Raw genomic sequence first — 26,930 nt, 5'->3', positions numbered from 1 at the left:
GGGAATTGCCGCAAGAACATTCGAATAATGCGGCAACGCAAAAAAAAAATAATTTTAATAACGCACGCTTAAAGAACAGATCAAACAGGCCCAGCCGCGTGCAACTAAGCCATTTGACTACTGACCCCAACAGAAATTTCTCTCTATGGCCTCGTTCTTCCTCCGGGTGCTAAGACCGTCCAAACCTACGCTTGACAGTTCCTGGAATTCGCAAAAAGGCGGATCTCTCGACATCAGCTTTGAAGCAGCTGACTCTACTTATGCTGCACGAAGATTACAAACGCACACGTTAAACTTTACACGGATGGTTCGACAAATGTTAGGGTATCTGTGGGAGCTGTGATCTTCCCAGCAAAAGCCGAAACTATCCAATTTCGAACGTTTCACAGAACAACAACGACAGCCGCAGATTTCGCAGCGCTCCACTTTCGCACTCCGCAGGATTGATCAAGAAGCACCTCTAAAATGGTGCATTTTCACCGATTCGAAACCAGCTCTGTATTGTATTCGAACTGGGCTATACGTCGTGGGTGTCAAGACCAATTGGTGCTGAAAACAAGACAATTGTAACAAGTACAGCCACGGCCACGTTTGTGTAGAGCGCGCGAACAGCCGGTTTTTGCTCTGTGGGGCGAAACCTTGAGGCAGTATCGGGCTCTAACGTGGTCAGCCCGGAAAGTAGGCCACGCATGCTCCTGGTACACCACCTCAGAGCCCGAAACTGCCTCAAAGCTTCGCGCCACAGAGCAAAAACCAGCTGCTCGCGCGCTCTACACAGAAGTGGCCACGGCTGTACTACAGAAAAGACACGAGGTGACTTTTCAATGGTTAGCAGGCCACTGCGCAATCATTGATAACGAGCATGCTGACAATACATGCAAAGAACGCTCACGAAAAATGGCATGATGGATCTCATTCCACTGTCAAGCGATGCAGCAGCAAGGATTAACACGCTGATGCACGATACCACCAGGTCTCTGTGGAACACGCCCAGAATTCTACGCACCCGTCTTCACCGTCTGGATCCATACCTACGACTTTCCATAACATCTGGGTTATCCAGATCTGAGACAACCGTTGTCTGTTGTGTGTGCCTTGGGGTGTCTTAGACGAACGCCTCTGCTTGCCACATAGGATGGGAAGACAGTGCTGCGTGCGATCGTTGCGGCGCTGACGAAACCATCGAACATATTTTGTGTCATTGCCCTCAGTACAACTGTCAAAGACAGTCTATGTTAGCAGAGTTTGCACGCCTCGACGACCAGCCCATTTTCGAAAAAATTTTGCAAAGCCGGAAAGATCGAGCTTCACGCCGAAAAGCGATGAAGGCCCTCCTGAAATTTCTGCGATTGACCCGCCTCGTCGAACGTTTGTGACGTTTCAGTGTGTGTGTGTGTGTGTGTGTTTTCGCTTCCGTCCAGCTCTCTTTCCCTCGTTCCCTTTTCGTTACTTTTCTGTCTCCTATTTTCCCTTCCCCAGTTCAGGGTAGCAAACCAGGTACTTGATTTCCAGTTAATCTCTTTGCATTTCTTCATACCATCTCTCTCTCTCTCTCTCTTGCTTCGTTACATATAGGTTCACAATCCTTGAAGGGCCGCATAAACGTTAACGAAATCGAGCAATTTATTTACTGGTCATCAAGAGTTTACTGATTTCGCCTAATATGCAAAAAAAACGGGAACAAGACACGGAAGATTCCTATTTCTGCAACACTTTGGCCATTTTAAATAAACTAATACGTTACTCATCGCTGAGCTCAAAACACGCTTAGATAAACATTACTTCAGACACGTCACAGCCAAATGTATGACGGCTGGCAAACAATTATAGTGACTGAAATCTATAGCCATTTCCCTTCTCGCAGTACCAGGGGCAGATACAGCCACTCGTTAAAGGGAGAGGCGGCGATTACTCGAAGTAAGACCGGAAAAGCAAGATGTCCTGAATTTTGTTTTGAGTTTATAGTTACTATGTTCACAAGAAACACAATCGTAGCTTACATATATTAAATTCGTCCCACTCGTTTGTCCTAATCGGTGATAAAAAAACCTGGAGGGGGGGGGGGGCTTCAATCGCCCTTACTTTCTCAATGCGCCACTGCACAGTACACCACTTACTGCTAATTTGCTGATTTCTGCTATGGCGACTACGGTTTCACCATCACAACGTTGATATGGCTCTCAGCACCTGTATTTAAGAAATTCCTTACAGTAGCGTCGTTATTGACATACTCCACTCACGCGAAATATTCAGCAACTCCATTCCGCGCCCCCCCGTCGGGTCGTAGACGGGGATCGGGGCTGTGGCACCTCGCCTTCCTTCTCGCTGCCGAACAACGACACGCTCGAAAATTTCGCCGGAAAGGAAGCGCTAAGGTGCAGCAATCAGCGTAAAGTGAGACGACGCCAATGGGTATTACGGGAGTAGTTATCACCCAGCCGCGGCCAAACCATTTGCAAGGAGACGTCCATAAATGATTTATTTATTTATTTATTGACTGATTGACTGATTGATTGATTGACTGATTGATTGAATGCTTCATTGATTGGTATGTGGGGTGTACCGCCCCAAAACCACCATATGATTATGAGACACGCCGTAGTGGAGGGCTCCGGAAATTTCAACCCCCTGGGGTTCTTTAACGTGCACCCAAATCTGAGCACACGGGCCTACAACATTTCCGCTTCCATTGGAAATGCACCCGCCGCAGACGGGATTCGAACCCGCGCCCTGCGGGTCAGCAGCCGAGTACCTTAGCCACCAAACTATTGCGGCGGGGCGATACGTCCATAGGCGAGGGCACGAGGAGGGGGGGCTGCCCCATTTACAATATTAGTTAAATATAATTTTATTATCAGCCCTACTGTCCCTCGGACGGGAATACATCCTTGCCCTAACAAAGAATGAAATGTGCCTTAAATAAATACAATAATGAAAGGATCACTTTTTACAAGAAAGCTGTACGTATTTCATCATGAGCACGTCTTGATTCCATCTTGTTGATGGCCGCGGAACATGCTATTCAAGCGGTGACAAAATCACTTGAAAGGTTCTTTGGACACAAGCGACGTCCAATATTTCCTATACCATACTCTATGACAAAGAGGTCAGCCAAAGAAATCACGCTTCTAACAGTATTTTTCTAAGGAACTTTCAACGGCGACGCGAGAGCATCCTTGAGGAGCGACGTCCTCACACGTCGTCGTGTACGAGCCAGACAAGACAGCAAAGTTTCCCTGACTGTAGCCAAATCTCATGTTCTGTCTTTTTTTTTCTGCTGCTGCAGTGCAGGCTTTTTTTTTTCCACTAAGGCACATTCATGACAATAGATCGACCCAACGGCAACCACCTTTTACGGGCGCTGGGCCATCCCTCGTACGCGGCACACAGAGACACTCTTTTTTTCAGCACGACACAGAAGTCGTGAGAGTTTTGTGGAGATCGATGTGCGCGACAACATGCCTGCCGTAAAGTTGGTGCTCATCTTGTGCCACTTCATTACTTGATACACGGTGTGATAAAAGTCACTCCAGCATTGAAAACACTTGCGCTCGCTCGCACCACTTGACATCCAGACCACCCGTGCGCCCATTTTCAAAGCAACCGGCAGACGTCCACCGCGAGCAGTTGACGATTTGATATCAACACTGATCGCAGTTGTCATTCGATTACGCTACGTTTGCTGACCAACCCCGCCGTGGTGGTCTAGTGGCTATAGGGTACTCGGCTACTGACCCGCAGGTCCCGGGATCGAATCCCGGCTGCGCAACTGCCTTTTCGATTGAGGCGAAAAGGCTGTAGGCCGTGTTCTCATATTTGGGTGCACGTCAAAGAACCCCAGGTGGTGGAAATTTCCGGAGCCCTCCACTACGGCGTCTCTCATAATCATATAGTGGTTTTGGGACGTTCAACCCCACATATCAATCAATTACGCATGCTGACCGGAACGCCACACTGCACATAGCCCCAAAATGATACAGTATTTTCATGCCATGTTCTTCGCCATTATCTGCCCCTCTTCAGCTCTGGAAACAAGGTCGAGAAGTTCGCGGGGATAGTCTCGTTGATTGATTGGTGATTGATATGTGAGGTTTAACGCCACATATCTATCTCTAGTATCACTCTAGTTGGTAAAGCACCATAACAATGCGTGCACTATAGATGGGGACGACAGTGTTAGTAAAAAAAAATGCAGATCCCACGTATAGTGGGAATTGATGATTTGCGAAGCACGAATGAGGAAGCTTGATATGTCACTTTAAAATAAGCATAACGTTACGAGCCAGACGGACGTGGTAAACAGTAAAGACAAGTAAAAAAATTATGCACACTCACGTATCTATAGATAAGATACAGGTATGTTGTTTACAGTCGCGTAACGAAGGCAGCACTGACATTTTCAATATATTAGCACCAGCAGTGGTAGCCATGTAAATTATGCCATACATGACTTTTATGTCATGATTATCTTGTTTGCGCCTGGAATTTGTGTTCGTCATCCCTTCATGTCACGAAACACCGAATCCGGTATATGTGAAGCTAGCGAAACGGCCGTAACCGTGCTCTAAGCTTAGCATGTAGTCATGTTTTACATGACACGCATGCCATGATCATCATGTTTCGACATGTCATTTACCTTCCTCGTCTATTCACGTCCCGTGATACCAAGATTTGTATACGTGAAGCTACAGAAACGGCAGATAGCGCATCATGAGCGTTTTATGTAGTCATGTTCTTACGTGACACGCATGTCAGGATTATTATGTTTGCACCAGTCATACGCCTTTGTCATCCATTCACGTCACGTAATACCAAATCTCGTATATGTGAATCTAGCGAAACGGCCGCGAGTGGATCATGAGCGTGGCATGTATACTATAGTCATGTTCTTTCGTGACACGCATGTCATGATTATCACATTCCCACCATTCGTATACCTTCGTCGGCCGTTCACGTCAGGTAATGACAAATTTGCTGTCAAGCTAGCAAAACGGCCGCTAGCATTTCATTAGCGTGTCATGTAGTCATGTTCTTACATGACACGCATGTCATGGTTATCATGTTTGCACTAGTCATATATCTTCGTCATCCACTCACGCCTCGTAATACCTATTTTGGTATTGTAAAGCTAGAGAAACGGCCGCGAGCGCATCATGAGCTTGTCATGTTTTACATGACACGCATATCATGATTATCATGTTTGCACCAGTCATATACCTTCGTCATCCATTGACTCCGCCGCGGTGGTCTAGTGGCTAAGGTACTCGGCTGCTGACCTGCAGGTCGCGGAATCTAATCCCAGCTGTGGCGGCTGCATTTTTGATGGAGGCGAAAATGCTGTAGGCCCATGTGCTCAGATTTGGGTGCACGTTAAAGAACCCCAGGTGCTCGACCTTTCCGTAGTCCTCCACTACAACGTCTTTCATAATCATATGGTGGTTTTGGGATGTTAAACCCAACGCATCTATCTTCGTCATCTATTCAAGTCTCGTAATACCAAATATGGTATATGTGAAGTTAGTGCAATGACCGCAAGCACATTGCGAGCATGGCATGTGGTCATGTTCTTACATGATACGCATGTCATGATTATCAAGTTTCCACCAAACATATACCTTTCCCATCCGTTCACGTCACGTAATACTACATTTGGTATATGTGAAGCTAGCGAAACGACCGCGAGCGCAGCATGAGCGTATACCATGTAGTCATGTTTTACATGTAAGGCATTTCATAATTGTCATGTTTCGACGTATCATTTACCTTCGTCATCCGTTCGCGTCACATAATATCAACTTTGGTATATGTGAAGCTAGCGAAACGGCCGCGAGCACATCATGAGCGTGGCATGTAGTCATGTTCTTACATGACAAGCATGTTACGATTATCATGTCTGCACCAGTCATATACCTTCATCTATTGAAGTCACGTAATACAAAATTTTGTATATGTGAACCTAGCTAAGCGAACACGAGCGCACCATGAGCGTGGCCAGTCGTCATGAGTTACATGACATGCATGTCATGGTTTCCTTGTGCAGGCCCGTCATATTCGCCATGCACTCACGTCATGGCATGCTAGTTTTGCAATATGTCATGTCAACGGAACCATCGAAAGAGCAGCAAGACCATGAAACGTAAATCATGACATTCATGACATACATGGCATGATTTTCACGTTCTGACTACTCACTTATACTTGCCATATACAGTCACCCCGCCGCGGTGGTCTAGTGGCTAAGGCACTCGGCTACTGACCCGCAGGTCGCGGATTCGATTACCGGCTGCGGCTGCTGCATTTCCGATGGAGGCGGAAATGTTGTAGGCCCGTGTACTCAGATTTGGGTGCACGTTAAAGAACCCCAGGTGGTCAAAATTTCCGGAGCCCTCCACTACGGCGTCTCTCATAATCAAATTGTGGTTTTGGGACGTTAAACCCCACAAGTCAAGTCAGTTGCCATATACAGTCATGTTATGCCATACTAAGCTTAGTATAGGTACCATTCGGGTAATTCCCCGCCAACCTTCTCACCTATTTTGGTGACCACCTCAAATGTATTCGAAAAAAACTTGCTGATTTACTGCATTGAATATTTCAGAGAGAAAAAAATGTTTGGTCACGTGGCTGCCTTCTCAACTATCGGGGATGTCATTTGTGAGCTTTTTTTATTGTAGTATTTTTTCTATTGCAGTATTTCACTTTATATGAATTATCTGAGTAGTGAATACTAACTTCACAGAAGGCATATTTTGAGGAAAAAATATTTTAGACCTTTCAAGCTTCTAAACTTAGCGAGAAAAATTCACAATATCGTCACTTTTGTCCTACGAGAGAGAACAGTTCTCTGCACAATAAATAACTCCCCCTAAAGACATTTCGCCCCTTTTGTCTGTAGCGTGAGAAGCGCAGTCAAGAGGCGTACGCAACGGTAAATCACACAGGGACCTGCGTCCGGGAATAGCGACGCTAGTATCGACTTTTCGCGCCACACTTCGCCGACGAAGCGCAGCCGGCGGCGGCCACGTGCGGAAAGGCTAGCAGTTGCGTGCACCGCGCAGAGCGCTTCTGCGTGCAAGCCACAACGTCGCTGGTGCTGCACAACAGGCGTCACGGCTGGTACAGCGCAAACTTTTACACTCTCCCATTAAATACGAAAATGCGGTTAATAACATCACGATAACCAGTGTACAGCCACATCCACGTCAGCGTAAAACTCCTTCGCTCAAAGTGAAGACATCTGCGTCGTCTGCTGCGGCGGCCGCCATTATCACTCCCGCTGTATACCGGCTAACATGCTTAATGTGGATGGTTGTTGCATTTAGGAACGCGACATCCAAGCATATCTGGCCGAAAAAAGTGCCACGTGAGCCCTACAACTGGCCGAAGACGCTGCAGGCACTACAATGTCGGAGAAAACAGTACAAAAGGTGGCAGAACCCTGAGCGGGGGCGCGCGCACAGAGGCACCCTACCGGTCTTGCTCTGCGGGGCGACACCTTACGGCAGTTGCGAGCGCTGACGTGGTGTGCCCCGGAGCATGCACGGCCTAATAGACACGCTGGCCTGCTTAACACGAGTGACAGCGTTGAAAAGTGCGCTTGTTTACTTAACCGAAAATGCACGCTCCCCCAGGCAGCCTTAGACATTTTTCGCTTGTCCCTGTCTCTTCTTTTCTGCGTCATTGTCTTTATTTGCGCACACCAGTTTACCTTGAAATACGAAGCAAATAGCCCAGCTACAAGATTAATTGAGCTGTAGACTTCTAGATTCAAACAGATGGCACGTGCCACCTAATAATTATGATGATCATTTTCCTCGGGCAAATTATGGAGACCAAAACCAGCTCCGTTGTTCCCATGCCACACGTAACCTGAGATGCTCACCATCGAATTTCAGGGCTCCGCTCCAAGCAATACGGAAACCGGGCCACATGGTTACTGTCTCCTCTATATATTTTCGCGCTCGGCGTAATAAACTCAGCTGGAAGTTAGCGCTCATGTCCTCCGTGTCCTTCTTGTCTCTGTGTCATCATTTTGTTTTCGCGCTATTACTATCGCCATGCCACACCAACTAGCCCAAGCTGCCACACTTCTAAGCGCCGGTAGCGCCAAAAAGCGTCTTTGAGCATACGAGATGCTCTTCCACCACTCACGCTGTCTACAGGAAAAAAGCACCGCTTTCCTCTGACAGCATGCTTTCCTCTGACAGCAAACGTGAAGTTTGTTGCTTGCAGAGTGTGAAGAAAGATAGCAACATCAACAACAAGACGGAAAGTATATCTTCGTGCACGTGAGACAACCTGCTGCTGACCCGACAAGATACGCGCATTGGCTGAAATTTCGTCACGTATCGTCACGGAGCGTTTCAGCCTGACGTAACAGGGCAGCCGCACCCGCCGCGCTCAAAGGCTTGAAGTAAGATAAATTTATTGTACAGTGCCAATTTTTATGAAAGGAAACACGAGAACGCGTGGCCTACGCGCTCTGGTGGCTGCAAGCTGCAACATAGAATAAAGAACCAATTCAGCGAAGGGAAACTGGAGCCTTGACAAAATTACGCAAAATAAGCAGCGGTGGCGCATGAAACTGCCGAGGGAACAGGAAGCGGAAAGCAAATTTTGTTGTTGTTGTTTTTTGTCTTGTTTTTTAGGTAGGGAAAAAATTATTGCATTTTTATTCCGTGCCGAGTGCGTATGCGCCTACGGAGTTGCCTCGGCTGATTCTTTAATCTATAGAATCGAAAGTTGGGCTAGTTGGATCGTTTAGTTGCGAGAAAGCGCTTGTCATCTCTTCCTTTATGTTTATTCGTGCGCTTGAACTGACAGTTATACCATCTTTAATCTATGCCTATCCTTTATAAACAGAAGTGAACGACAGAGACCGGGACTCGTGCAGGGCTACGGGTGTCTCGTTATCTTTCACTCGCTTGTTTTAAGCGCGTCGATACGCCCAGCAGCACACAAAAGCGCCCTTCGGAACACAGTAACTGTGCGTACAAAGGTTACATGGAATCGGAAGGCATTCATTGGCAGCTGGCATCTGTAAGAACTATGCAAGAGTGAGTACGGGGAACAATATTAAAGACGATAGTCTTTCTTGGGGACCTTCGACGGAAAAATTTTGGTCTGTCTGTCTGTCTGTTTGTTTGTTTGTCCACCCTAACGGTACCTCAAACGGCACCGAATGGCCAACACCATCCGCAGCGCCCACCAAGGTTTAGCGTTCATAGTTGTGCGATTGTCCATTAAAAAGCAATTCTTGCGCATATCTGAGGCGCCACAACAACGCTTCGATGTTTTGTATGTCTGCCTTTATAGTAGAAAAAGCACACACAAGTAACTCTAAGGAATGTAGCGTTTAATCGCATTCCGCTGACAGTGCAACGCGATGCTCAAAAAGGTGTTTCCAACGCTTTGCTACGACGTCACGGTGGTGGCACCTGCCCGCCGCTTTGCGTTCTACACCTTATCACCTCCGAGACTGGCGCGCATCCTTCTCTGTGGGCTGCACGCCTTCGTTTACGAAGATAACTGCCAGATGGCACTTGTGTCAAACGTGCCTCGATGCGCTCGTTCGCCTCCGCTACACGCTCCAGGCACTCTAACGCAGCGCCTCCAGAATACCCTTCACCGATTTTCTTGCGCAGAACATCAAATGAACGTTTTGTTCACTCTCTCCAGACGCAAGACTATCGTCTTTCGATGACATTTGTGGTGTAACATGCAGATTTGGAACCATTTTTTATTTGTTCAGGACCAACTAACAATCACGTTTCAATGCAAAAAAGAATAAAATAAAATAAACGTATTGTGTTAGAACCATTCTCGAGAGTTCTAAAACAGCACACCTTCGTTTTCATAAGCAAAAGCGTGTCTCGTTAGCTATCATTACAAAACAGTCGTGAAAATCAGCATAAAGTGCTTCAGTAACAGCTTCGAATCACAGTTCTTGGTTTCGCCGAGCACGGCTTAACACCCACACTTTTTATTGCATTACGACATAGTGCCGTCAAGCTGAGGACACTAGGAGGTTTGGTTTTTCGCAAGGAAATCGCGGTGGAGCGAGAGTCCAGAGAAGCACAAGCAATCGAACACGGGCAGAATCAGTGCTAATGTACAATACGTAGTGCACAAATACACAACAGTGCCAGCGATAACAAGGTCTCCGAGTGAAATAACCGAGAAAAATTCACAAATATTCGTGCATTGGCAAAAATGATCTACCTTTCATCGCCTTGGAAGTTGCAGAAATCGATGCCTTCACCGGTATGACAGTTCCTGCAGCACCATACAGAAGTACAGCGACTATACCTACAGCAGCTGCAGTGACCTGTTGTTTTCCTCATGCACATGGCTTGCACTCAATGGAGGATGATGCGTTATATGATAAGGTGAATACAGAAGCGAACAAAAACGTGCTAGAAAGAAAACGGAACGCTGAGGACCATGCCAACCATCGGATGAAAACTAACTGCGCATATGCGCGTCAGCTGCCAAGATCGGCAGCGCATCCAGAACTCACATAACACCGCGATCGCTAAACAAATTTAGTGCTCAGAAGTGCTACGCACAACGCTTAATTCTAATGTTACCCTTTAATTACGTAGAAAAGAGCACTTTTCGCAAAATTGGTGTCTCTGTTCGCTTTAAAATTTTGAGCTTACTATGGTGCCCTTAGTGGATGTTTTGGCGTCCCCGAAGGCAGATTTGAAAGGATCCACTATAGTTCTTCTTTAGCTGCCAATTTTTTCGCCCTCCATCGGCGATGGGCGGAACTTGAGACTTTCCGAGGTCTAGCAGCGCGTTCGAGTGGAATCGAGAGCAACCACAACCTCTTTTCGCATCATCTCGCGGCGAGCAAGACAACCATTCATTGCTGATATGAAACCAGCGGCAAGATACCACTCCTCCCCCCCTTATCAAGGTGAATAACGCAAAATGCCGGTAATTGCCTTGAATGGAAAGGGAGCTGAGTCGGCCGCGCCTTCTGTCGCGCCTATCCCTAGTTTCCCGAGAGCTCGCCGCCAGAACCGCTGCACGGCGTTGTCGTCGCTTCGTGAACGAGCTTGGGCCCCTGTATGGCGTGAGAATCATCCCGATCATCTTCAAATCCTTGCACGTAATTTTACAGATTCGTCATATGGCGGCCTGGAGTGGAACCCTGATCGGATCTGTGATATCAGCGCCTCCTTTATTTCATTCAATGACAGTGCGAACGCGCGCTCTTCAGCCGGAGCCGTCGGTCCGCCTTAGTTCACTGAGGGGTCGTGATGCTACGCCACATGAGGGGCAGGGCTGCTTGCATCATAAGCGTCATCAGTACGTCCGAGCGCTTCCCCGCGGAGATGCGATACACATGTGTGCCTCATCAATATCATACGTCTACTAAATTTGTTCCTTCCCGCTCCTTCTTTGTGGCTCGAAGCAATGCCGCCACCACCTCACAGCGCTAGTTATGCAGCGGCGTCACCATGACGAGTTCTCATTAGTTGCCCGAATAGCGCCACGAACGGCGACACGCTATCTCAAAACACCGTATAACTTATAGAGCCGGCGTGACCACCAACATTGTGATCACGAGGAATGCAAGATGCCGCCCCACGGATCTGTACGCAACTGAACAAAACATTACTTTATATTATTCCCGTCATGAGGTACTGCATGAGGGGATGCACACCCGAAAACTGGGCGATAGGTGAGAGCAGAAAACGGCTAGAGGAGAGGGTGGTGAACAACTGGATCGGGCGTATCTGGCTGGCATTGATGAAATAGAGGAGGCACTGGTGATATCAAGAAACTAGAATCCACACAAAAAAAAACTGTGCGTTTTCTATAAAAAAATATATGACAGGATTTTTTTCGCCGAATTTCCTCCCCTATATAGCTCATCTACACTTTAACATGGTCATGTTAAATGCCTGAAATTTGTTTACTCTCTGACATTCTGACATTGCAACTTTTTTCAGCCGCACTGACATGTTAAAATATAGCTGTTGCCCGGAAAGTTTCATACGTTACCTGTCGAATAACGTGCGTGCGTGTGTGTGTGCGTGTGCGTGTGTGTGTGCGCGCGTGTGTGTCTGTGTGTGTGTGCGTGTGCGTGTGCGTGTGTGTGTGTGTGTGTGTGTGTGTGTGTGTGTGTGTGTGTGTGTGTGTGTGTGTGTGTGTGTGTGTGTGTGAGAGATAAGCAAGGCTTATGAGGTTTAACAGATAATAAAGCGGAAAGAATTTTTGGTGTTTCAGTACAGAAAAACTTAAACATCAAAAACGATTCGTCACGCTAATCAGCTCGCAACAGCTTCGACAGAGCAGCGGTGGTGATGTATCCTTTTCGAAGAAAATTATTTTCCGGAAGCAGCAGATCCTTTGGCTGGATTTAAACGTAAATGCTCATTCCCACCAATAACTACATCAAGTCACAGCAAAATAAAAGCATGAACAAGTGATGTAATCTTATAGCGCTCCTATTCAGCGCTTGCCTGCTCTGCAATACTGCAGCACAAGACACGAAAGCGTCGCATAGGCGACCCGCACTACACAAAGCCTACAAGGTTCACTATGTTATAACATTGCCTCGTAACGTTTTCATTCTCCCGTAGAAACATAATTGAGTGACTATACTGTTGTGATAGAAAACTTCGCCTTCCTTGTTGGTTTTCCCAACGTGCAGCCAAAAGTGACCACTGTGGAAAGTGGGGGGCTCAGCACCCCCCCCCAAGGTTTCTCAGTGGAGGGCTCGCACCCCCCTTTTCCCCCCGCCCCTGGCTGATGCGCCTAAGGTACCACCTGTTGCGACGTTGTGGCGACCGATCAAAGCCGGCTTGTGCACACGCAAGTAAAAACTGCGGCCAGGCTGGAACGAATGCTTGACTAGCCGCACTGCGATTCATATTTTTTTTGCTGGAAAAATACGTTAATTTTCGCAGTCGTGATGTCAGGTAATTGTGGTGCATAGCTGCGATATTGCAATGAAGGTTCACGGAACTTAAATGGGCACTGACAGAAAATTTCGCGGCCGAGATAGCAGCGGGTTGATTCCCAGGAACATTCGTAAATCATCTGCAAAATATTCACAGCGAATATAGCTGGGAAGGTATTTTAAAAGAGTTTTGAAGTTTGCGCAAGCCCACGACTCCATCGTGCCATTGACACCATCGGAGGGGCGTGACCCCCTACTTCCCTCACGTCACCACGCTGCAGTCAACAAAACAAGTTATGATGACGTCATAGCCGCCTTTTTTCTTTTGCTGCGTTTGTTACCGAGTTTATATTTCTCGGCGGCTAGTTGCGAGTGCGTGGCCGTGGCGCAGGCTTATAGAAATTTCTGTGTTTGGCGATATTGCACTCCTGTTTCCTATTCGAGAGTAATTTTTAGCGGACCGTGCGGAAGTGTGTGACAGTTCTGTGTGCTGAAGTAGTCAAAAGCTGCGCACGCTAGGTGGCGACAGTTGCACCCAGTTTTTGGAGCTCTCTCAAACCGAAACTGAAACTGATCCATAATAAGGGGCCTGTGAATAATTATCTGTCGCGTGCTGCAGCAAACGATGTGTCGTGTCATGGCTAACAGGCCCCTAGCAACACATTGCAGCAGAAAAACGCGAAACCAAAGTTTCTGTGTCAGTACGCCTTTAAGAAAAAGTGACAGTTCTGTCAGTTAGGTGTCCCGAAGCATCGCGTTTCAGCTCCTTTATGCCGCGTTCTGGTGCAAGTGGCTCAAACTGGTCTAGCGTGAAATGTTCCTGAAAGTTCTTTCACTAAACCTTTCAGTTGTATTCAACTGCACGTGTATACGCACAAGTATTTCTAACAACGGGCATGCACTGGACACGCGTTGGACTTGCTCCTGGCGTTTCCACAAAAACAGACAAATGAACTCTCCTCGTAGAGCCGCGTCTACTACGGCGTTGCACGAAAGCCTTCGCGCGAAGCGTCTTGTAGCTACACTTCACGGTGTGCACCATTTCAAATAACGTGAGGTATGTTGAAGAGAGTGAAACCGTTTTCTGATATTCGACTGCAAACGAGCATCGTTGAAAAACTCGGATTTTGCCTTGAACATGAACCGCGAAGCCGACTTAGCGCCAACCGGATTGCTTCTCCTCAACAGCTTATGTCTTGGCTACGAGTTCGTCTTTCGTCACGGCAATAATCCGACCGGAGCCATATGCGCATGCCAATTCATTTTTGAACATTTTGCATAATATGGAATAACACCACCAGGCCCTTACAACATCACGTGCAAAGAATTCACCAATTACGGCTACTGATCACTGACGGAGAAAAGGAGGAACTTGGCACAGGTGTCCTAACTCAAACGCTCGCTACTACCAGCAATGATCACGTGACAACTGGCGCCACAGCTGCAAAAGCTGCCTTCGAGCCTTGCGCGTCGGTGCGCGCCTCTTACATGTTTACAAGCGGCAGAGCAAGTTGCAGTGGCTGTATACAAGAGATGCTATTAAATTAAAATAGTAGTCATGTTAATGCTCTGGAAACCTCATTAAAACGTGACGTATCTTAGCGGCGGGAATGTTTCCAATATTTCTGCACTTACATCAGCAACTGCCACCGTGAAGAATTTTCCGCATACATGACAATGCTGTCCGCAACGTTCACGTGCTTTGAAGTAAATGCCTTCCCTGTAACTCGCAACAAAAAGTTACTCCGTCTTTCTTGTGTCTTCCCGTGCAAATAACCGCGGTACCTCGTCGGTACACCGTTTATTAACTCCGAAGCATTTCTTACCCCCGTATTCAGAAACGCTACTTCACTTGCCACCGACTTCAAAGCAGCACAAACGCGTTTCGAACGCGCTGTCTTTATGCGGCGCCAAGGCAGCACAAATGCACAGACGCCTTTCAAACACGCTGCATTGAAGGTGGTGTCACACACAAAGTGGTTCTAAGAGAGAAAGGAAGAGAAAAGTGAACCCCGTAGTTCTCTGCTTGAGCGAGCGACACCTGAACAGTAGCTCACAAGAGATGGGGTTGAAAAGGGATTAAAAGGAGAGGAATAAAGTTGTAGAGAGAGAGAGGAAAAGAGATGAGGTATATGACAGAGAGCGACGACATATCGAGGGGATAGGAGAGATAGGAAAGATGGAAACACGGTCACAGGAGTCCGAGGACGAGGCGCCACTTGCGAGAGCTCTTGTGGAGATGGCGCAGAGCAAGTCCAGTCGGTTAGAGCTACACTGTCGTCGGAGGTCGGCGTCAGGATATGACGTAGGGCGAGCCCAGTTGGCCAGAGCTACGCTGACGTCGGAGATCGCGAGGGCACAACCGGTCGGCACGAAATCCAGCGAGCGAGTCATCGGCGATGTCAAGTTCAATTCAAGGAGCGTTTCGAATAGGGGGTTAGTGAACTTCGGCGAGTTCGACCGTATGTATGTATGTATGTATGTATGTATGTATGTATGTATGTATGTATGTATGTATGTATGTATGTATGTATGTATGTATGTATGTATGTATGTATGTATGTATGTATGTATGCATGTATGTATGTATGTATGTATGTATGTATGTATGTATGTATGTATGCATGTATGTATGTATGTATGTATGTATGTATGTATGCATGTATGTATGTATGTATGTATGTATGTATGTATGTATGTATGTATGTATGTATGTATGTATGTATGTATGTATGTATGTATGTATGTATGTATGTATGTATGTATGTATGTATGTACGTACGTACGTACGTACGTACGTATGTATGTATGTATGTATGTATGTATGTATGTATGTATGCATGCATGCATGCATGCATGTATGTATGTATGTATGTATGTATGTATGTATGTATGTATGTATGTATGTATGTATGTATGTATGTATGATTTCGCTCGCTGGATTTCGTGCCGACCGGTTGTGCGCCCGAGCGCTTGCGACCTTCGGCGTCACCGTAGCTCTGGCCGACTGGGCTCGCCCTACGTCACCTCCTGCCGCCGACGGCTTTCGACGACAGTGAAGCTCTGACCTACTGGACCTGCTCTACGCCATCTACAGACGCCGACAACATCTCTCGCAAGTGTACCCCGTCCTCGGACTCCAGTGACCGTGCTTCCATCTTTCCTGTCTCTCCTATCCCCTCAGTTTGTTGTTGCTTCTTCTTCCCCTTTCCTATACCTTTACTTCTACCCTTTTTATCCCTCCTCACCCCCATCCCTTGTGAGCCCTGTGGCGGTGTCGCTCACTGAAGCAGACAATAACGGGGCTCACTTTTCTCTTCCTTTCTCTTTATTAAGAACCACTCATATGTATGTATGTATGTATGTATGTATGTATGTATGTATGTATGTATGTATGTATGTATGTATGTATCCGCTTACGACATTTAGCTCTCCTGGCTGTTTGGATAACGGGATATATAACAAAATTGGTATGGCATAACATAACTGTATGACGAGCATGAGTGACTAGTTATAACATGAAAATCATCATATGTATGTCATCATGTATAATAATAATAATAATAATAATAATAATAATAATAATAATAATGTATGTCATAATCATCATATGTATGTCACATCATGAATGTCATAATTTACATGTTATGGTCTTGCTGCTCCTGCAGCGGTTCCGTTTACATGACATATCACAAAACTAGTATGGTATGACATGACTGCAGCGTGAGCATAACTGATAGGCCCTCACGTGGAAATCATGACATGCGTGTCATGTCAGAACATGACTACATGCCACGCTCATGATGCGCTCGCGGCCGTTTCGCTAGCTTCATATATGTTACACGACATCGGCAACGAGAGAGCATCAGGTAGACGACGAAGACGATGAAAGCGACCGTGCTCGTGTTGTTGTTGCTGCTGTTCTTCCATCTTGACTGCAGCTGCCTCCGACTCTCCCTGTATACTTTGTAAATATATTTATTGCATTCATTCTCTCACCCCCATGACATTCGATGGAGGTGTTGGGTGTTATCGTCACCTATTAGCGAATTCGGTAATATGTGACGCGAACGGACGACGAAAGTAAATGACACGTCCATAGATGATAATCATGACATCTGTAACATCATGTAAATCATGTGTGCATCCTACGCTCATAGTGCGCTCGCGGCCATTTCGCTAGCTTTACATATACCAAATTTGGTATTACGTCACGTGAATGGACCACGAACACAAATGCCATGCGTAAACATGATAATCATGAGATGGAAGTAACGTACGGCATAATTTACGTTGACCTCGTAACGTTGCGATTTTAACGTGACATATCAACCTTCCTCATTCGTGCTTCGCATATCATCGATTCCCACTGTACGTGAGATCTACCTTTTTTTTTTCTTCTTTGCACAGCGACGAAGAACGCACGCACAAGTGAAAACATGGCAGCAATTGCGGTAGGTGCAACGAACGAGACGAAACTAAACACCCAACGACAGCGCCACCACATTTTCGTGGTGAACGTCCGCTTGAATTTCTGATTGATTGATATGTGGGTTTTAACATCCCAAAACCACCATAAGATTATCAGAGACGCCGTATAATGGAGGGCTCCGGAAATTTAGACCACTTGGGGTTCCTTACCGTGCACCCAAATCTTAGCACACGGGCCTACAGCATTTTAGCATCCATCGAAAACGCAGCCGCCACAGCCGGGATTTAATCCCGGCACCTGCGGGTCAGCACCCGAGTATATTAGCTGCTTGACCAGCGCAGCGGGGCCGCTAGAATTCCTTTATAGCTGTCACGGGTCACAACAGATCCGGTTCACTAATTACGCTCCCGCCGTATATTTGGAATTACGCCTACGATCGTTGACATCTAAGAAGTTCATTGGAACTGGTTCAGAGCAGTTCATGACTATTGCTGCGGCGCTCAGAAACAATAAACGAAGGCGTGTACCAGATTTGTTTTGCATATGCCCATTTTCCATGTTTTCTGATGATAGAAATATTTTTTGCTGACCCCACGAGATTCGTATCACCGGAGTTTCACTATAAAGCTCCCGCGCTACAAGTAGCCGTTTTAATATTGAAAATACGTACTTTACTAAAGCGGGCCGGTGAGGGATACGTGTTTGTTTGAAGTGGATGCAAAGTGGTGGCCTGTGCCCGGTTGAGCTTGGGGTGAGGTGGCGGATATTCCCGGACGTGTACACAACCTCCCACTGCCGGTGCTGCGGCACGCACCCGGCTACACTTCCGCCCATGCTGTGGGATTGCCCGGCACAGTACAGACACACTAACGCCAGGACCGTTTTGTCGAAGCTCCATGAGGCTCTGCGGAGCATCGCTCTTGACGACCAAACCTGGGCGACCCAGCACGCCGTGAGGCGGCGTCGAGGCAAGCCTTTGACGTCCCCTCGTAAAAGGCTTAGGCCCGGCCACCTAAACCTGCTGGTTTCTTATAATAAAGTTTACTCCTCCTCCTCCTACTTTACTAACACGGCTTTAGTACACATTGATGATGGGCGTCAGCTGAACAGCTGCAAGAGGAAAAGATACGCTTAACAGTGATGCGCACGTCAGCTCGACGGCCCGCAAGGCTCATGGATGCAGTGCCGCACGCTGAAGGTAACTGATGACGGCTTCTAGGAAGTGCGGCCACAATTACTATTTTCAAGCGCGTCACAGTACGACCCCGTGAGGTGCCAGCAGGTGCCAGACGTGTTGCAGCCGGTGCTACTTCTTTTTAGGCTCTCGGCGGGACTGCTAAAAGCGTGCCCGGTGTTCCCTGCGCAACCCTTCCCGCTTAGCACCTCGCTCGGATCGCAACCGTGGAGGGATGACGACGCCCGTCGGCAAGTCACTTGGCGCGGTGTCAGTGGAAGCTATATAATGATCATATGGCAACATTTATTTCTTGTAAGTGCGGATCACTTTTGCAGGACCGGGCTGTCACATGCTGTAGATGTCGCTTGTCGTAACGCTCCATGTGTGGCATAATGAGAGAGCGCTCAGCCGAAGAGAACTCTTTTCTTCCTGCTATGTTCTTCGAGCGCCTTCATGATTGTCACTTAGCATCATCATCAGCAAGAAAAAAAAGCTATTGTGATTGGCGCAACGGAAAACCATGTATAAAATAAAACAGAGAGCAAGAAGTGCGAAAGAAAGCGATAAAAAAAGGAGGGGAATGGATTGGCAGAAGATGAATTGAAGGCGCAAGAGAAAGAAATAGGCAGAAAGAAAAAAAGTAAATATGAAACAATGAACCCGTAAAAAGAAGAAAAGAGAGAGGAGGGAAAAAAAGGAGAGAAACACAGAACGTCTCCGCACTTCCTTCAGCCTTGGCGAAGCTGCCTTCAATTTTTCTTTCCTCAAAAATGTTGCTCTAATAGAGAATGACTTCACTAAGGAATTCTCAAGAGTATCTCTCTACCAAAGCGCGTTCCCTACCAAACCATAAATCTAGCCCACTCTCGCAGTGCCAAATTGTGATTCAGTCAGCGCGAACGCATAAGCTATCTCCTTATGCCTTCTGTCCACGACCAAGTAAGGGCGTGAAAGTTCATTCTTATGAAGCAAATGTCCAAAAGAAGTCCCGCAAGACAATAATAAAACAAAACACGAGCGAAATATGGCACACAGGTGCAATACAAAGATTGCAACGGTCTCTTTCCGGTTGTGCCAACCTTTTAAGCGGAAGTGTTTTTTTTTTTTCTGAGATACCCATTGCTTCCCTGTATGTTCTCCTTGCTGGAATACTTTCTTATGAAAGCCAGCGCCCCCTCGGTTTTATGCTACTTTCGTGTTGTTAGCCTGCTGTCTTGCTAATGCATGAAGTTTCGTATTTACGTGCGCCTGCGTAATGGTATTTCAGGAATATTTTATAAAAAACAGTTTTGTTTTGGAAGCTACTGTTACTACGCAAATGTCTAACTGGTGAAGGTAAACGACACACCGGGTGCCGTTGGTACACGAAAAAGAACACCGTCGAGAAGCGAAAGGCTGACCTCGCCGTTGAAGACAAGGCCTTGAAAGATGGCTCTGGAAGCGCACGGTATCGGAACATGGAACAGTGCTATACCGACGCAGAAACAAAAGGTGTGCCTGCCACCAGAGGTGCCTCGTGGTTGTTCAGCCTATCGGTGCTGTACAGCCATAAAAGAAACAGATTTTATTGCAATCAACATATTAGCGCAGCGCAAGAAAACGAGTAGTTACAACGTAACTACGGTAGAAAGAAACGTAGACAGGAAAGAGCGTTCTTTTCTGTCCACGTTTCTTTCTACCGTAGTTATGCTGTAACTACTCTTTTTTTGGCGCTGCGCAAATATGTTGATTACAAATCAGCAAGTAGCCAGTCCAAGCATCCCTTTTATCAAGATATTTTTGCACGCTTATGCTCCTGAGAAAAAGAAACCGATAACACACGCAAGCCTTCCTTGACAACACGGCCCTTGATTTCTGCAAAACCATTAGAAGCCCTGATATGTAAACGATATCGTCTCACAACAGAAAAGAAACGGCTGTTTGCGCGAGCTCTTGAACTAAGAAAAGAGAAAAAGAACCAAAAGACTGGAAACAAATCTGGACACACCACTGCGTAGTCATGGCAAGGACAGATAGTAGCGTCCACCGAATCTCTAGCACAAGTGATCTTCCCGTTTCGACTAGCTCACGGGTTTGATGGTTGCGGCTGCATATCGCAAAGCCCAACCGCTTGCGCGCGATTTTCGAGCGACAAACTTTCTCCATCAGGCCGTCGCGTCGCCACTGTTGCGACCCATGTCGGCGAAAAAGTGTTGATGCTAGATTGAACCCTATCGCGTGCATGCTCCAAAACAGATTGATTGATTTGTGAGGTTTGATCATTGATTTGTGGGGTTTAACGTCCCAAATCAACCATATGATTATGAGAGACACCGTAATGAAGGACTCCAGATATTTCGACCACCTGGGGTTCTTTAACGTGCAACCAAATCGGAGCACACGGGCCTACAGCATTTTCGCCTCCAACGAAAATGCAGCCGCCGCAGCGGCGATTCGATTCCGCGACATGCGGGTGAGCGGCCGAGTACCTTAGCCGCTAAACCACCGCGGCGGGGCAAAGCAACAGATCAGGAACTGCGACTGGAGGACAGACTGGTGCAGCGAACGAGAAGTGATGCCACCGGTTATCTTGCCGTACGGCTTCAGCAGTGTCGTTCTTCGTGGAGGGGTATGCTTTCGCGACAATGCGCTGGCGAACCGACACACGCTCTGAGCGGAAAATTATGTTTACGGTGTGAAGAAAACTGTGCGGCAGCAACTCGCATTCCGAGATTGTATGCAGCCAAATGGCACTCGCAAGTCCAAGAAGCATCGTACAACGTGAAAGTACTGGTAAGTGTGTGTTGAAATTGCGCATGAAAAAGCTCGCCTCAGTCTGTGCTGCCTGCATGTTGTTTTGTCGCTTTCAATGATAATTATTATCGCAACATAACTTAGGATGCCTTCGGCTAAGTATCAGCTCATTTGAGCGATCACAACGTTATTTACGTATTCGTCAGTTACAGCTTTCGTGGAGGGCTAACACACAGGTGAAATGCCACTTCGTTTCGCCTTTTTGTTTTCGATGTTTTGAACAGTGCCACGAGCAGAAGCCTCGTGCATAATCGGTTTTCGCAGCTCGTCAACTCGCAGATGAGAACCTCTCTCGTATCGCGCTTTCCGGCGCGGTCTTACCAACAGTGTATGGGTACCAGAAGCAGATAGCTCTTACAAAAACCGCTAATTACAGCTCTCGTAGCGTGTTAACGCTAAGGTGAGAAGCCGTTTTCTTTCGCGATTTTATTTGCGGTGTTGTGAACAGTATCCACGTAATCAATCTGCGTTCCACTTTCTTCGTAGCTGACAGCGAAGTGTCCGCGTTAACCTGCACTTGCAAGGTCGACGTGAGTGGAAATTGCAAACATGTTACAGCGGTCGTACTTTTAGGTAAACGATACCGACTCGCCGTCGTCAAGAGACCAATTACAAGCTTGGGGTGGGCCGTCATCTAAAACCTGACACGTCAGTAAAGGAGCTCGTTGAGGAACTTTTTGGGGTAGGCATAAGATACTGTGTGCGCGAAAAGTGGTGAAACGCTTCGCCTACGCCATTTTGTCAGTAATTCTTTCTTGCAAGCATGTCTAGAACTGCGTACGTGCACATTGAAATTAAATTCACAAAAAATGTACACGTAAGCTGTAACGCGCTTGCTAAGTAAAAGGTTTGTTGTGTCTTACAGATCCAGCGTTGCCACTGCTCTTTCTCATATGGCCTCGACAGAAACGAGTAAAGGTGATGTTTCGGAGTACCCCTCTCCTATGAGGCACTTTAGAAGCAAGAGTAGCATCGTTTCCTGTGTTTTTATTGGATACCCGTACGCGCATTCAAGCGCGGTAGCAATCGCCGTCCTACTAATCATATTGCAACAAGACCACCATGGCGGCTCAACATGTCAACACAAACTCCACCGCCTGAAGCCTTACGGATGGGCCTCCGCAACGCCAACCCTATCACTGCAGTTTGTCACTGTCGCTAGAAAAATTGTGAGCATGCGGTTGGGCTTTTAGGCAAGAATATTTTCTTGTCTTGACATTAAAAAAAACAGCAGATACCACGTACAACTCTTGTGGGTGTGTACAACACACCCACAAGAACACACCCTCTATACTCTAGTCAGCGACTTGAAGGTACACATTAGAGGCCTCTTAGCTTCGCCCCTCGTCATCATTCACTTTGTGCAAACGCCTGCACTTTTATTTGGCTGCCTGAGACATCGCGAAACCGTGTGCGATCACAATTCAGAGTATTGCTGTCGTGCTGCATTACAATGTAGCTCATTTGTTAAACCATCATTGTCATACAAACGCCTCGTGTTTTCACCGTTTACTCTGTGAGAGTACGCGTATACCTGTAGCTATCAAACCAATAGTTGTTCAGGTTGTAATAATAATATCTAGGATTTCATTTGTCAAAATTATGACAAGAGTATATGAGACCTCGTAGTGAAGGGCTCGGTAAATTTCGATCATGCGGTGCTGTTTAACGTGCCCTCACACCGTCCAGTACACTGGCATCAAGCATTTCGCCTGTATCGAAATGGGACCACCGAAGCTGGGATCGTACCCGGGACATTCTGGTCGCGAGTTCAATCCACGATCCGAAGGTCTGAAACACTTATTTTTCGAACTGACGGCGAAGTCTTCTAAAAACATGTTATTCCTCGAGGCTCGGTCACTGGCCCATTGCTCTTTCTGCTAATTCCTAATTACCAGCCGACGACTGCATATTTTATCCTAATGCAGACAACCAGACTATATTTACTTTCACGTATGGTAACATCGATGAACTACAGCGAAACAATATATAGCCAATCTTCATAATAGCACTTTCTGTTGCTTAAAGGAATGTTAAGCATCAATCAACTGGACAAAGTCTATATGGCTTTCCTTCCCGACACCATAATTTTGAAATTTACTAAATTCATGGGTTTCGCTCACAGATAATACGCCTATATTGTAGCCCATAGTTCTGTGGCCTGGCTTTAGACAGGCCCGTGTGCTCAGATTTGGGTGCAAGTTAAAGAGCTCCACGTGGTCGCAATTTCCGGAGTCCTCCACTAAGGCGTCTCTCATAATCATATTTTGGTTTGGGACGTTCAAACCAATACATCATCATCATTGCTTTAAACAGGCACCTGGAATATAATCATCATGCGGAATCGGTAAGATGTTTTTTTTTTTTTTTAATACGCGGCCTAATCGAAATCCGCTCCTCTTTTCACTCGATCATTACCCCTTCCCGGTATCACGCTCACATTCACAACCAATTACTCTGACATGTACACCAGCCTCACTTATTTCAACGTTTCACCCACACAACACACACACACACACACACACACAAATCCGCTATCATCACTCGTGTGTTTGGAACCTTCGCTATCGTTTCACACTATCCTGCTAAGGTTACGCCCAGGACACGAGTAACATAGTTTATTCAAGAGCTAACGCGATCCCCAGCGATTACGGTGCAAGGTGCGACGGGCTGCAGAAAAGCCCACAAACGACGAGCCGAATATTCGAAGCTATGAGCGCACAGCTTGAGTTTTTCATTCACTGGGCCAACTATCGCACAATAGAGATTTACAATTTGCGTTTTCGGCCTTTACCGACAAAACCAAGTGATAACAATGTTGATTGACTGATTGACTGATTCATTCATTCATTCATTCATTGGTTGATTGATTGATAACTGGGGTTTAACGTCCCTAAACCACCATATGATTATGATAGACGCCGTAGTGGAGGGCTCCGGAAATTTCAACCCCCTGGGGGGTTCTTTAACGTGCACCCAAATGTGATAATATTGTTGCATACCAGCCTGAGTTAACACCTCCGCCAACTTCAACGCTTGCAAAATCATCCCTTTCACCCATTTCTCACCAAATACAACGCCACTTTAGTGCAGTTTAAACATCATCTTCTTTAACCGGCTCTGGCAGCTGAAGTTATCGATCGCCGCATATAAGTTATGTCATATGCAATACTGCACATACCGATGGCTTTGTCGATGAAACTTTTGTATATTATAACATTACTAAGGTATGACAAAGTAATTCAATTAAAGTGTGCACGAAGTATATATAGTACGTCCAATAGAGAATTTGCTGAAATCAAACCGTGCAGCCTGTTCCTCATATCATTAAATTATCACCGGCAAAGCATGTATTCAAGAACCACACTCTCTTCATCCTAACACAGTAACTAAGTTTTTAGATTGCAACAATACTATGATGAAGATATACCTCGCAAAAACTTCAAAGCATCAGTAACTTCAAATAATTAAAACATTTTTTTCCTTTAAAGCAGAAATTGTAAATATAAAACTTACCACAAGGATCAAGTTTACCATAAAAGAACTGTTTATATTCTTCCTATAGAGATGTAAAGCTGATTTTCACTTCACGCACCATGTGGAGTAAATTGTGAATGAGCACTAAGTTGAAAATCGTGATCTTTTTTTCTCAGAATATTGAGACTTGATGGACATGTTAACAATATTAAATCGAAACAAACCTTCCGTAAAGTGAATATTCATTACTCCGGTATTCACACAAAGCGGAATATTGGAATACAAAAAAAAAATGCGTGCATACAACATTTAGGCGAAATTTCTGCAGGCGTATATGGCAGAAAAATTGTGTGCCGGACATCTTTGGTTAATATGCCAACTAAATTTCGTAGTGAAACAAGAAACAACACCATGAAAATAGACTTTCTTACGTACAACACCCAGACGATATTCTGGAAAATTCGGAAATGTCTCACGTGACCCCAAACTTTGCATCTGTACGAAATGTTCTAGTAATCCACTGTTTTAAATGCTCCGCAAGACTTTGCATTTGAGCTGGTCACCCAAATGTCCGACCGCTATAGGCATGGAATGACCCTCAAGTGCAGTGGTCACTTACAAGATCCGAAGCTTGTTCATCCCTCGGAAGTCATCCTTGCCAATCACGCTGATGTTGTTGCCTTCCAGGTCCCTGCGTGGGCGGTAAAAAGAAAAGAGGAAGAGGTCAACTATATATATACCAGGTGATGTAAAAAAAAAAAAAAACGCCATGCATAGTGATAGCAAAAAGTACTAGAGCGGCCTTTCCAGAGCCTTATTTACACAATACTGTAGAAACCACTAAAGGCACACTGGCACGGTACCGACTACGCCATTATTTATATGAAGCGTCCGCTATGTCATCATTCGTCAATCATCAGAGAAGCGTGGTACACATCCACACACTTGTAAGGCTTTGCGTGCACTTGATGATGTGGGCGACGGCGATGAAGATTTACGTCGCAGGCTTTTTGTACTGGGTCGGACCAATCAACGACCCATTTGTTACGCAATTCGCATTGTGTAACACCTGATTCTTACTTTACCGCTCTGTTAACGTGTTAACGTGTTAACGCGGTTACGTACTCGGCATGGGGCGTGCATAGGGTAAGTTTGCAACGGCGTTTCGTCGGAGAGGATCGTTCTATCCTGGGTAACAATTCTTATTCATTCTTTTTTTTTTACATCGAGCGATAGCGGTTAGGGGCACTGGCGACGGTGGCGGACAACTACGGCCCCTTCGTTGTGATCTCATAACAGCTTTCGCAGTAAGAACGCTCCTACACTCCCAAAGACATCCACATCGAAACTCGTTAGGCGCGATCAAAAAAATTCCCAATTAGTGGGTAATATTACATGGTCGTCAGTAGCACCTGTTATCAGGCTAGTTGGTTATGTTCGCAGTAATATGTCAGGTTTTAGTTCCCCAAACCGCGATATGATAATGAGAGACTCCGTAATTGAAGGCTCCGAAAATGTCGACCACCTGGTACTCTTGAACGTGCATTGACATTGCACGCCAGTACAGAGGCCTCGAGCATTGTGCCTTTGACGGAATTTGATGGCCGCAGAGCTGGGGTCGAACCCGCGACTTTCAAATAAAAAGTCGAGCATAACCACTGCTCCACCACGGAGGACATGCGTATTAATTAGTTCGTAGTAGTAACATCACAGACGACTACTTAGAAACGCCAGGAAGACACAGAGCGCCGACTTCAACCAACGGTTTATTTTTTAGTTAGGTTGCATGTTTATAAACATACCCCATGAATACCAGACAGGATATTGCCAAAAAAGAAAAAAAAACTGAACAGAAAAAAAGATCTCTGGAATCAAGTGCGCCACCACGTCACCCACTTTCGAAACAAAATATTCACTTCCTGTCTAAGAAGGAAAGAGAGAGAGAGTGTGTGTGTGTGTCTGTGAGTGCGTGTGTGCGTGTGAGTGTGTACGTGTGTACGTGTGTGCGTGTGAGTGTGTACGTGTGTACGTGTGTACGTGTGTGTGTGTGTGTGTGTGTGTGTGTGTGTGTGTGTGTGTGTGTGTGTGTGTGTGTGTGTGTGTGTGTGTGTGTGTGTGTGTGTGTGTGTGTGTGT

At 46.3% G+C, this 26,930-nt stretch overlaps 1 protein-coding gene across 1 annotated transcript in view; it reads right to left on the bottom strand.

Moving 5' to 3' along the window:
- The window catches only part of sli (slit guidance ligand), a 332,159-nt gene that overhangs the window by 247,505 nt on the left and 57,724 nt on the right, over positions 1–26,930 (bottom strand). The window contains exon 2 of the mRNA XM_037426601.2: positions 25,415–25,486. Coding sequence (XP_037282498.2) covers positions 25,415–25,486 — 72 coding nt within the window. The remainder of the gene's footprint in view (positions 1–25,414; positions 25,487–26,930) is intronic.

The sequence above is a fragment of the Rhipicephalus microplus genome, chromosome X (assembly GCF_043290135.1).
Source record: "Rhipicephalus microplus isolate Deutch F79 chromosome X, USDA_Rmic, whole genome shotgun sequence".
In the NCBI taxonomy this organism is placed as follows: Eukaryota; Metazoa; Arthropoda; class Arachnida; order Ixodida; family Ixodidae; genus Rhipicephalus; species Rhipicephalus microplus.
Note: the sequence above shows the minus strand (reverse complement) of the source record. Positions and strands in the feature narration are given on the sequence as shown.